The sequence below is a fragment of the Nannobrachium achirus genome (genome assembly GCF_963921795.1).
Source record: "Nannobrachium achirus genome assembly, chromosome: 5".
NCBI lineage: Eukaryota > Metazoa > Chordata > Actinopteri > Myctophiformes > Myctophidae > Nannobrachium > Nannobrachium achirus.
Genome location: NC_137814.1, coordinates 37,647,469 through 37,661,252, shown reverse-complemented (window position 1 = coordinate 37,661,252; position 13,784 = coordinate 37,647,469). Strand labels below are relative to the sequence as shown.

Below are 13,784 nucleotides of genomic sequence, written 5' to 3'. Positions count from 1 at the left end.
ATCACACCTAATAGAGATAGAGCACAGTGTGTGTGCAGTGGCTACTATTTTCTCCCTGCTTGGTTGGTACTAATTCCATCATCAATCCTATGGAGAATTGCCTAGATGCTGTAATAGCTTGTCATGCTGATGCTGTAAAAGATTGTGAGATATTTGAAAAAACGTAACAAATGAATAAATCATTTTAATAAATAATTGTATTTATTTGATACGTCACTTGCTTCGAATATTCGAATGTTTTCAACTATTGCACATAGGGATGTCACGATCGGTGATCGGGTATCGGATCGGGGTGAAAAATATCGTATCGGAATTGTGAAAGAAGTTATATCCATGGATACTGTAATTTAAATAAAAAAACAACCTTAAGGGAGTGTATTTTTTCTTTTCTTTTTTCTTAATGCATTGCCGAAAGATCAGATTGGGAAAGATCGGGACCGGATCGGGAGCAAAAATATGTGATCGGGATCGGAAAAACAAAAAAAACAGATCGGGACAAATTTGAACAGATTCTGCCCAACGTAACTTTAACAGCAATTTATGGATTTAATAAGCCACAGTGCAAAACTGACAGTGTTGTCGGCATTTACAGCCTTTCATTCTCAGAAATCCTTTTAAATCTCTGCATCAAAAGCAATTGACAGTTTACTGCTCCAGGCAAAGGTTACACCTCTGCCGTTTTATAGAATTATTAAGTAAGCAATTATGATAACCCACTGTTTTAAAGATAATAGGATGATAACGTTCTGCCAAACTCACACTGCAGTTTGCCCTTACGCTGCTCTCCCTGAGCGAGAATCTATATCCTCTGTTCCTGGCGCTGAAGCTCTCTCTCACGTTGATCAACTCTTTGTAGTTATTTCTGCCAAGCATGATGCACCAAATGCACAACATAAATATTAACGGCAATAATAAAGCAAACCTCAGCACCATATTGTAATGACCCCGGCGTGGCTAGTGGCATTTTATCAAAGCTCATAAAGACCTGAATGACTATATATTGATAAAGGTTGTTTAAAGTGTCATTCGAACGATAACATTTGCACTGTAAATGCGGCGTGCAGGCTCCAGCCTCCCAGCTCCAATCATGCTGGGATGATAAGCATGGAGCCTAGACCACAACCCTCCTTGCATCAATGGGTCAAAGGGCACTAACCTTTGAGTGGAGGGGATGTTGCTTAGCAGGAGAGTTCAGATGTACTAAAGTTTCACTCGATTAAAAATGATGAAATGAGTGGCATTATGAAACAAGAAATTGGACGCTAAATTGACTGTAAGCAATGAACAATGTTTGGCCAATTGGAATAGAATGGTATTATTTTGTCCTTATGGAATCTATTTGAATAATGTCAGTAGGGCTACTGGATGTTATCCGGTGAACACCCTCTGACTGTGACTCTGCTCACAACCAAGGAATTAACCATCATGTTCCAATAATTTAAACGGGAATACAGCATAATCTTGCAACTCAACAAAAAAAATATTGTATCGTTGTGCTGAAGGATTCTTTTGTGCATTTAATTTTTTTGTGGTTGAGGTGTTATATGGGTCACTGTTGTTTGTTTTATTTGTTTTTCTAGTTTTTGGTGTATTATCTTTGTTATTTGTGCATGGCCCTTTGATTTGTTTTTCCCAAGACTTTAACTGAATACTATACATCTGCGCTGCGTTGTCTTAAAGATTAACTTGAATAACATATAAGATAAAACGTAAAACATTTTGTCATTAAAACAGAACCATGCTATCATACTGATAAGCAAAGCGGCAAACGTGTTTTGATTGCCATATAGCCTAAAACTGGAACAGTGAGGAGAAATGTACATCCATACAGGTACTGTACATATTCCTTTTTGGGTCTAGCAGGTCAGAACACTGAGTCATTTGTGTTCATGCGTTTCCCTTGACATGCATACAAACAAATGATCCACCCCTGGTAGAGACGCAGAGGGACAGGTTTGACACTTTGCCCTGATCAATATCAATAAAGCAATCAGCATGTCAGGAACCTATATGTTTGGAGGAGGGACCTGTGGTAGAATATAGCTACTTTATGGCTTTACTGTGGAGGTGGGGCACAGGTTGTAGGCACACACGGCGCACGCAAGCACTACACACACACACACACACACTCACACACTCACACACACACAGGTCAGATGTGCCGTGCCTCTCTCCCTTTCTTCAAGTCTAATTCAGTGGTACTCAAACATTTTAAGAACCACCATAACGTGGTTCCATTTGTACACTCTCAGAGTTACAGACCTGTAAGGGTCCATTTAGTATCCCCTCAAGGAACCCTGAGTGATTCCTGAACCCCACTTTGAGAACCACTGGTCCAATTTATACTTTGCCGAACGACAATATCACTTGTGGAAAATAACTCGATATTCAATTAAAAACATCTTTTTGAAGAAAAGCTGTTATTTAGAGCAAGCGACAAGGGGAGTATAAAATATGCCTTAGTCCTATACGAGGCTGTTCTATCCAGACAGCCCTGAGTGCACTTTGCTCAGTCCAGCCATAAAGACAAGACAATAAATACAGCACTACTTCTGAACTGGATGACATTACAGAGAGGACCTTCAGACAGCCAGCAATCAATCCCTCCAACAGGGCATCAAGGCATAATGAATGGCCAAATACAAAGTTCCTGAAAACATTCTTTATCTGGGCGGTCAGTTTGAATCTGAGGAAGAAGAATCTGTTTCTCCCACAGGGAAGACTTCAGCTGAGACAGATTTGCTGAGAACCAACAAAATGCGCTGTATTTTGTCTAAATTTCACACAGTAGTAGAAATGGGGATGTAGATATAGCCTATCAAATTGTTGTATCTAGCATACATGTATAGTTACCCCCTACGTCCCTAAAATATATTATAGTAAGAAAACTAAAGCATGCAAAATGTTTTGCTTGCTGTATTAACAAGACGTGTAGTCTCGTTAATACTTGTCACATGCAAAGAATGAGTTAAGCTAAGACCTACATTTAGACGAGTTCGTTTAAAAAGAATGTTGGATTTAAAATACTGATCCAGATTTATGTATTATTATAATTTTGCAGAAACTACTTGAATCTGCCCAACTACTGGCCACCATCCTGTCTGTCCTTGACAGTCCTGCCTCGGTCTGAAGTTCCCCAGAGAAGCTTGGATCTGGTAATGAGACAGAATTGGGGACGTGGAAACTCATTGCAGGTCAGTTTATATATAACTTTTCTGAAGCCTGCTTTTCAACCAAAATTTAAAAATACCAAAAGTGGAAACTGGGAATATCCTCTCTTCAGTACTTTATATGTGGGCTTGTGTGAGAGGAGGCCTGTTCAGTCTGCTCTGCATTGGATGCACTGCCACCTTGTGATATGTAATGAAATCTGCACCTCCAATATTGACTGCCCTCATGCCTTCCCTTCATACTGTGAGTGTAGAATACATTAAATTCCTTGGTGAGTCATAACATCAGAGCCAACGCCAGGGGCCAAGCCGGAGGGAGAACATCAACTTTCTAATGTTCCTCTGCCAGCGCACAGACTCTTGACAGAAGATGAATGACATTACCCGACACTGTGGGCCTTCGACAGGGGATGGGACGATATGAAAATGTCACATCACGAGGATTGTGACAAAAATCGCGATTTACGATATTATCGCGATAATCAAAATCCATTATCCTGGGGTGGAACATTTGCCAAAAAATAGCAGATCTACAAGCTCACAAAAGATCGGCTATTTTCTTTGGAAAAAAAAATCACAATAAATTAAATCTCCACAATACGATTATCGTGAGTGTTTTTTTACCACGATAAATGATAATATCGCTTATCCCATCCCTAGCCCTCGAGCGCCATCACAGCGGAGACTTAATGGAGGGTCAAAGTCACCTCCCCGATCCTGAAAACCTCCCCTGGCTGTCACTGGCCACCCCGCGGTTGCATTCGTCTCCGCGTGCCACCGAGCCGAGGCCTGCAGAGTTTAGGCCTCCGTCACTCACCCCCCCTAATGGAGCTGCCTGTGGATTAGCTGCTGGCCCCCCCGGTGGGGCCAGTTAACGACTCCTGCGATCCAGTCAGCAAACACACAGCACTCTGCAAGCAGCCTGGTGGCCAGCCAAGCATGCAAGCATGCAGGCGGGTGAGCAGCCTCCCCCAGGACCAGGTCCAGGTAGCAGGGGGAGATAGTGCAGTCTCCACCACCCTGACACTCAGTCAGTACGGCAGCAGGGCAGGGCTGCAGTCAATCAGCATAATGGATGACTGGGCTGGTTTATCAGCCACCCCACAAACACCTCTGTCACAGTCTGCATTGATCTGCAGTGTGCATTGATCTGTTCCAATCAAATGGTCTGGCGCGGGGGCCGCTCTCCATTCCGACATTGGCAGCACTTCCATAGAGGTTAGGGATAGGGTTATTGTCGGAATGGGGGGGGGATGTCGGAATGGCAGCATGTCGGAATGGAGGGATGCACCAGTCTGGCGCAGTGGGGGGCTGCTCTCCATTCCGACATGCTGCCATTTCGACATTGACTTCTAATTGTCTGAGTGGCAGCACTTCCATAGAGGTTAGGGTAAGGGTTAGGTATAGGGTTAGTGTCTGAATGGGGGGGATGTCGGAATCGCAGCATGTAGGAATAAAAAAAGACGTTTCAAAGACCCCCATAACTTTGAGAGAGTACACATGGAACCAAATGGACCCCACCCTCAGAATTACAGACCCGTAAAGGAACCACCTCAAGGAACCTACTGGCCTGGTGTTATGACCAGTATGACGCTGTCATGTGAGGAGGAAAGCATGTCGGTTACAATTGCTGTCCTTGGCGAGAGGCCACTTCCCTATGACAGATTCTGCCGTTTAAAACCACATTGGGCCTCATCGCTTAACCTAAACCGACACGGCATGAGACAATATAACAGTAATCATGAAGGCCTCGTTTCAAATCACAAAGACCTTAGGGCGTAGAGAGAGTGTCAGAGATGCTCTCTTATGGTCTCCATAGACTGAGTGCGAAGTTGACAGCTTGATGAATGTCTTCTTCTGAAGGCGCTGCAGAGCAGAGCTCTGCCGCGCGCGAGCCCATCTCAGAGATGTCCAGGTTATGAATGGCCCGGTCAATGAGCTAGAACGTATAAATGGCCTTTGATCATACGTTTCTTTAAGGCTCACGAGATGGCTTGTGAGATGTCCCACTGTCACATCACTCACTGGAGGAGATGCATCACTCTTTGGGTAGAGAGAGAGAGTAGAGAGAGAGAGACTCCTGCAACTCTGTTTATTTTTCCTTTTCCCCCCCTCTTGCCGATTAGCATAGCTGACTTATCACATCTTGGTGCCGAGTCATTATTGAGTAAGCATCAGTAACGCCCCCGAGCCTCATACGTTGTGACACAACCCTGTGACTATCCAAAAACAACTCATTTAACTAAACCAAATAAATAAAACAATCGACTAATAATGCATGCATATGTAGGGAATGTCATTATAAGAAAGGGGTTATTGAAAATACTGAATATATCTACACACTCATGAGACAGTTGTAGATCTATTAAGTATAAAGTATATATATGTAGATCTATAAGTATAAAGTAACGCTTATTCAGTGATAGAAAACATTTTAAAAACTGAAGGGAAAAAAAGGTTTGATTATTATATCAATCAAGAGAGTTACGATAGAATAATCGCTTACAAAATAATGGATAATAATTCAGCTCAATCATTTTCAATTAGCCCGGCCCTCCCTGCCCCCTCTGTAGACGCTACACAGCAGGGGAAAGACAACAAAATGTTAAGTCTCCAGCTTGAGGAGAAGACGACTACATGTGAGATTAACAAACAACTACATTAAGTAAATAAATACATGCATGATTAAACAAGCAAGAAAATTACTCAACAAAATTAGACTAATGTCGCAAAACAAAGCAATACGCAATGACAATAATAACGTCCCAAGTTTCATTTAGAACTTTATTTCAGCTATATGGTTGTTTTAAAAGCACTTATTAGCAATACAGAGTGAACGGCTTTCATGATACATGTTGTACTGCATACATCAAAACATTCATGCCAAAAAAAAAAAAAAAGGAAAAGAATAACTACTGAAACATTTTCCACCTTGAACAGTTATAAGCATTGAAAATAAGGTACAAAATAGACATTTCCGATAACAACGGTAACAAGACGACACTACCATAAAGCGTATTAGTGCTTCTAGCTTAAAATGTTACCAAGATCATTGAAAAGAATAAAAATAGGCTGTCAGAAAGTTTGCTTTCCGTCCTAAAAAAATTGGTTCCTGTGACGGAGCAGGCATGTCGTCTCTTGGGTTCTCCACAGAGGTTTAAGTGCCTTTTTAAAAACAGGTAAGGCAAGCTCTGCTTTCAGAACCGTTTGCTTTCCTCCCAAATAAACACTGGTCACAAGATACATGAGAATCTTGACAATGCACAATGGGGTTTTTTTTATTCACAATGACCTTGTTCAAAGGAACAGGAAAACAATTTCACTACGGATGAAAAAGAAAAAGAAAAAAGAAAATTAAAATAACCCAAAAATATCAACGTTGATACTGTATCAAAGCAGAATGTTTTGGAGAATTTGAGGCTACATATCATGGAGGCAGTGATACCTATAAATCATTTTTTTCATCATTCTTTTTAGGGCAGCAATACAAAATAATTTACTTTCTACAATTTCATCTTTGTGTTCCAAGAGATTGTACACTCTAGTTCCATAAATGTGTGTGTTCTTTTTTTATCTCGTAAAAGGAAATACATTTAAGTTTAAATAAAAAAGTAATACAAGGTAAAGAGCACCTTATCCCCATACAACTCCATTAACAAGTACATTATTTTTGGAAGCAAATGGCACAGAGTAATCAGTGGTAATCAGCAATGCTCATAGGATCTTTGTCAGACAACACCACCTACAGCCTTAAAACAGCTTAACATCCAAGTCGTGACATGACACTTTTGTTTCACAAACGTTCACGTGGTGTGAGTTCACGTATCTGACTAATGTCTCTTTTCGACTACGAGGGTTAACCCAGAGGTTCTGTGATTTCTTTTTAAAATAGCCGATCTAAAAGCTCACAATGCATTGCATTGCGACGCTTTGTGAGCTTGTAGATCTGCTACATGTATTTTTACTATTTTAGAAACAATTCTAAAGTATAAGAGTTCTGGGTTCCCACAACTCAGGGTTAGTACTACCTCCTGAGCAGGGACCAAATCAGGTTCTGAGAACCTCATCTGAATCTGGGCCGCAGTGTATGGAAACCAACCCAGAACCTGTGAAATGCACTTTGTTCTTGTAGTGGAAAAGAGCCCCAACAGGGTGCAACAGGACCATTCAGTAGACAGGAAGCTGAATGATTCTCTTGTTTGTCTACTGGCTGCACTTGAAGCTACAGCCAAAGGGTTGTTGCAACACTCGCTGTGTGCCACCGTTCTTGGTAAACAAGGTACAGGTGTGGTGTGCTACCTAGTAGTGATTGGCCCGGCTCTATCAGCGTTTTATCAGCAAGTGCTGAAGTGGGACCTCCGAAAGGCAGAGCAGCACGGCACTTTTAGCTCAACTCTGAATCAGCTATTTCTCCAACACTAGAGGACACGAGCATAGTGCAAAACCGTCGGCTTCAGTCAGCCGGTCTTGGAACGGTGAGGCCAGCGGGCGTGCGGTGTCACAAATGCCTAAGCTCAAAACACACCATGTAGTTAAAAGGTCTGAGCGGAACACATTGCATTTTTAGTGTCAGAGAGATGCATCACATCATAATGAAAAATTAAGTACCCAACATCCACGTCAGTAGCTTCCAATACCAATGTGCTTGCATGAGAGAGATTACAAATAGAATAGAACTTATAACAGCCGGGGCTGAATCTCACCATCATAGGCCATTCAGACAGAAAAAGCATCACAGGACATTACGAAGGTTTGCGAAATAAGGCCAAGCGTCAAGCCCCTCCCCCCTACACGACAAACTTCAGCTTGGCTCCGCTTCCCGAACCTGATGCTCCGTAAACACGGTGTGAAGGTGGGACCTGACGGCTCACGCCTTTCTTTCTTTCCTTCCTCAGGTCCACATCCAGAAGGCCATCAAAGTCCAAAGAGCCAACACAGATTCAATAACAGGAAGAGACTTTACATATTACAGTAAACGAGAGAAAAACGCTAGCGAGGAGGGGACAAGGAGGGAGCTTGGAGAGCAAAGGAGCCAGATAGAGAGGTTAAAAGGGGGCATATTTGAGAAGCAAGCACCTCTGCTGACACCGAGGGGGAGGCGGTCGTTCTCAAGGGAACAGCAGTTGCTACAGGCTGCAATTAAGATACAGCAAATAAAACAAACTCAAACTGATGACTCAGGATTCTTCCTCTTTTTTTCTGTAACAGGTTTCCATTTGAACACAATCATGGTGCTAAACAGTCTTGCTTGTAGTGTTATAAGACATTTTAAGGATTGCCCTTGGCTAGCTGATGGGAGAGATGAGGTGAGGCAGCAGCTGGTGGTAGTGGTGGTGTGTGTATGCGTGTGTGGGGGTGGGTATAATGTGGTTTGTAGTGTTTTCTTGGCCCAGAGAGACAGGCAGAGTCCAGGGGCTTTTAGTACAGAAGGATGCGGCGCTCGATGGCTTTGCGGCAGATGGGACACTCGCTCATGCGGTCCCCACAGAGCTGGCAGGTACCGTGGCCGCACATGAAGATCATGTTCTTCAGACGATCCAGACACACCGGACACATGGTCTGGATAGAGAGAGAAGGGGGTTTGGAGGGGGGGGGGGGGGGGGGGGGGGATTACCATTTGGGATTTCAACTGGCCACTTTAGGACCAATGATGTACTGATCAACTCCATTTCATTACCACCATCAGCAATACATCCATAACCTCATGCTGCATCCCATTTGCCTTCAAGTGGATCAGATTTACTCCACTCCTCAAGAAAATTTTAACTCCTCCAACATCAAGAACAACAGAGCCATATCACGCCTTTCCTTCATTTTTGGCTTTTATGCTTTTATTTGATAGGACAGTAGACTGAAAGAGATGAGGAGTCATATGCAGCAAAGGTCGTCCGTATCGGGAATCAAACCGGCGACGCCGTCAGGTATCAATACCTATGTGGCAATGCCTATGTGGTATGCGCCTGGACCAGTAGGCCAGCGGGCGCCCCCTCCAAAAGTCTTTTAACCAGCTCTCTCCAATTCTCAGAACAACCTTTTGGATCCCAACCGGTCTGAATCCAAACATGCTCATCCTACTATCGAATGAACAAAACTGCAGTCCATAAATCCTCCTTGTCATTTATTTAACCAGTATAAACAAAGATCTGAGCACATCCACAAACCATTTAAAGGCAGGTACAAAAGACTCATAACAAAGGCTTGCCTCAGTACAAGGCAAAAAGGAGTTCGCACACTGTAGCTCCCTTCAACTACTTTATCGTGTAACATTTTGAACAACACTGCCTTAAACCACATTAAGACTAAAGTCTCTTTTACAAGTGTTAACTGGCCAAGAGGCATAAATATTACACAGCTTTGGCAGCAATAAAAAGCGTGACAAACTTAACTAAACCCAAATTTAAGCTCTGTCTGTATGAGATCTATCACATGTTGTTCTGAACCTGGTGAGAGCAGGAGAGGACCTGGTGAGACGTAGGAGGAGCCCGGCCAGGAGTCAACCCATAGAGCCTAGTTCTTCCACGCGCCAGAATGGTACCCCCAGTCCCGGCAGAGTAGTTCCGGTGCTGCACATTGAGTGACCCTGTCTTTCCCTAATAGGACTGATCGTGGATAGCTACTGGGACGTAAGTCGGGACTTGATCAACCCCGGCTGGGTCACCTGGGCGTGGGTGTATGATGTTGCGAGACCCGAAACACCCGTCGACCCCAGGCTACATCACTGATGATACGTCCCAGCTGCATCCTTGTGATGTTTTTTACACTATTAGTTCTATTTATAGTGGCTCATAGGAATAGACTATGTGACAACCAGGAATAGATTGGTGACCACCGGAGACTCGGTTGACGGCCGGAATTTAGACGGCACCCGGGAGCAGGTTGGGTTAGCGCCCCAGCCTGTGTCTTCCGTGAGGAAGAAGCCCAACAAATCCACGGTGAGGCCTTTAGGAGGGCCATTCAACTGCAGCAGCTGAATGGAATGTTTGGATTGGGGTCTGGTGCAACGCACAGGTTCTGAACCTGGTGAGAGCAGGAGAGGACCTGGTGAGACGTAGGAGGAGCCCGGCCAGGAGTCAACCCATAGAGCCTAGTTCTTCCACGCGCCAGAATGGTACCCCCAGTCCCGGCAGAGTAGTTCCGGTGCTGCACATTGAGTGACCCTGTCTTTCCCTAATAGGACTGATCGTGGATAGCTACTGGGACGTAAGTCGGGACTTGATCAACCCCGGCTGCGTCACCTGGGCGAGGGTGTATGATGTTGCGAGACCCGAAACACCCGTCGACCCCAGGCTACATCACTGATGATACGTCCCAGCTGCATCCTTGTGATGTTTTTTACACTACTGCGTTCCCTTGATCTACAGTTGATGCCTGCATCCAATTCAAAACACTGCTAAATGTTTTTTTTATTACGTAAGAGGATGGTTTATGTACCAAATCATTATTGTTTACGTGCAGTGGAAATTTTAGAGCAGCGTTACGGGAGATGTTTTTACTGAACACGGCGGCGCGACCAGTTATCAGCTAACAGTCATCAAAAGTAAGTAAAAAAGAACGAGCGTTCGTATTGGCAACGAGCTAGGGTCAAAATTGGGGCGAACGGGAACATCCGAAGCAGTTTATTTATTTATTTGAAATTTTGTTAGAGGATCAACCATTGAGTTGCAGCAACTCGTTTTCGAGGTTTTCCTCAAGCGCAACAAACAACAACAACAACAATAAACAACACAGAATAACAAAACAAAACATACATATAAGGCTCCTCCAACATTTCAACCCCCACTACACCCCCACTCCAACAGTATACTAGTATCCTTAGTGATAAAGATGAATAAAAATGATATACAAATGAAACATAAAAATAAAAATAACCAAACTTTGCAGATGCACAGATCATACAAATAACAGATCAGCATGAAAAATAAATACAAACAACAACAATTTAATTCCAATCAAAAACAAGAGCAGCTAGTTGTAAGATGGGCCCATAGAGAAGATTTGAATGCGTTAAAATTTGAAATTGCTCTAAGGGACAAGGGCAGGATATTAAAGTCAGCTGGTGCTTTAAACTTAAGAGCACGTCTCCCAGTTTCTGAGTTCATAATGGGCACTATGAAAAAAAGATGTTGTGTATGTCTTAGGGAATATGATGATGTGAATGGCTGTAAGTATTGTTTTAAGTATGATGGAAAATTGAAATAAAAACATTTGAAAACAAAAAGTAACCAATGAAATTTTCTCCTAGCCTGGGGTGATAACCAGTTCAGTGATTCGTACATAACACAATGATGAGTAAGATAAGGACATCTCAAAACAAATCTACAAATACTATTATAAGCAACAGTTAATGAATGGAGATGCGTTTCAGAGGTGTTCTGGTAGATGACATCACCATAGTCCAGTATTGGAAATAACAGCTGCTGGGCAATTCGTTTTCTTATTTTAAAGCTAAAACAATTGATTGATCTATACATAACTTTAAGACTAATGTTTATTTTAGTTCGAATGGATTCTATGTGAGACTTAAAAGAAAGCTCAGAATCCAGCCAGAGTCCCAGGTACTTGAAAGACTCAACTAATTTAAGGGGAGACTGATCAGAAAAATAAATGGACAAATCAGTGGATAAATGATTGAGGTTGTATCTAGTGCCAAACAGCATGCTACAGGACTTCTGTTTATTCAGTATGAGATTGTTGTTTGATAACCAATCCTGGACCAGGGAAAATTCAGACTGCAGATTTCTTTGAATCTGAGCTACATCAGAGTGAGATGAGTGAATAACCGTGTCATCTGCAAATAGATGTATGGAACAAATTGACATTATTTTGGGGAGATCATTAATAAAAATTGTGAAAAGCAAAGGACCTAATATGGAACCTTGAGGCACCCCCTTTTCGACCACTAGAAATTCAGACTGAACTTGATTTAGAGAAACACATTGACGACGGTTATGAAGATAACTGTTAAACCAAAACAAAGCTTGTCGAGAAACACCAATTGCATGTAATTTATCAAGGAGTAAATAATGATCCACTAAATCAAAAGCCTTGGTTAGGTCAATAAAAATAGCACCTGTTAATTGTCCATTGCCAAAAGAAGAGAACACATCATTGGTAAATTTTGTGAGCGCTGTAGTGGTGGAAAATTTAGAACGAAAGCCAGATTGAAATGAAGATAATATATTAGAATCATTTACGTATTTAGATAGTTGATTAAAAATTAATTTTTCAAATATTTTAGCAGTAGAGCAAATAATAGATATTGGCCTGTAGTTGTTAACATCGAGTGGGTCACCACTCTTATGGAGTGGGGTGACCTTTGCACATTTCCAGACTGATGGAAGCTGACAAGTAGACAAAGACAAATTAAATAAATCGGCTAGAGGATAAATAAGTATATGAGCTGCTAGTTTTATAAATTTGGCATCTAAGCCATCAGGACCAATAGCACAGCCATCCTTTAGGTCAGCAATTACTTGTAAAATTTCAGTGGGTAGAATAGGTCTAAATGTGAAGGACCCAGGGATAGTAGGATTGTCATCGTATGTTTTTAAGTATGGTGACTCATTAGAGTACATGTTACTGACAGAAGCAAAATGAAGATTAAAAATATTCGAGACGAGCGCAGGGTCGTGGACAACCTCATCATTACTACGAATTTGTGACACAGAACTTTTTTTGGGACTCAGAATATTGTTCAATCTTTTCCAAAACCGCTTCGGGTTTTGAAAATCTTGAGCAAGACCCTGTCTATAATAATCTGCCTCAGCATTCCTTGTTTGGGTTTTACAGTCATTTCTCAATCTTTTGTAAACATCCCAGTCCGCTTGATCTCTGCTAGCTCTATATTTTGCCCAAGCCTTATCTCTACGTTTGAACTGATTTATTAACTCAGAGCTGACCCAAGGTAGATGTCTACCCTTAACTCTTACAGATTTCCAAGGGGCATGTTTATCAATAACTTTAGTGAACTCATTCAAAAGAAAACTCCAAGCATCTTCAACAAAGGGTATCAACTGAAACCTATCCCAGTCGATAGAAACAACATCTTGAATAAAATTGTCAACATTTAATTTTTTACTTTGTCTCATATTTATGAATTTTGGAGGAAGACTGGGAATTTTTATCTTCCATACACAAAAAATTACAGAATGATCGCTAAAGCAGTCAGAAAGTACCCCAGATTTAATAATCCTATCTGGATGAGAAACAAATATTAGATCTAAAAGAGTCGATGTTGTTTCAGTGACTCTGGTAGGCTCAGTGATCAGTTGAGTTAAATGTGTATTTTCAAATAGTTTTTTATCACTTGAAGAAGAGCGAGCAAGCCAGCTAACATTAAAGTCCCCAAGAAGTAAAAGAGTAAAAGAGTTAAGATGTATTGCACAGTATAAATCACAACAACAGAAAAGCTCTCACCTGCTCCTTGATGTCCTGCAGTTGTTGCTGCAGCTTCTGGACGTCTGCGTTGACATTGGTGTTGTCCTTGTCTCGTTGCATGGCCGGGATGTTACCGCTCGCTGTCGGTAGAGAAGAATTAAACAACACACCAAACGTTGAGCAAACACTCTGTCAGGAAATCAACACAGGTCTAAATAAGGCCTAGCGTAGAGGTCT

The 13,784-nt window shown here is 42.0% G+C and overlaps 1 protein-coding gene across 2 annotated transcripts in view; it reads right to left on the bottom strand.

Annotated features, from left to right (window-relative positions):
• Positions 1-5,988: 5,988 nt before the first annotated feature.
• The window catches only part of mib1 (MIB E3 ubiquitin protein ligase 1), an 85,018-nt gene continuing 77,222 nt past the window's right edge, over positions 5,989-13,784 (bottom strand). For both annotated transcript variants that reach the window (XM_080726629.1, XM_080726630.1), the window contains exons 21-22: positions 13,587-13,687; positions 5,989-8,729 (exon numbers count right to left, since the gene is read on the bottom strand). In XM_080726629.1, coding sequence (XP_080582755.1) covers positions 8,589-8,729; positions 13,587-13,687 — 242 coding nt within the window. In that variant the 3' untranslated portion in view covers positions 5,989-8,588. The remainder of the gene's footprint in view (positions 8,730-13,586; positions 13,688-13,784) is intronic.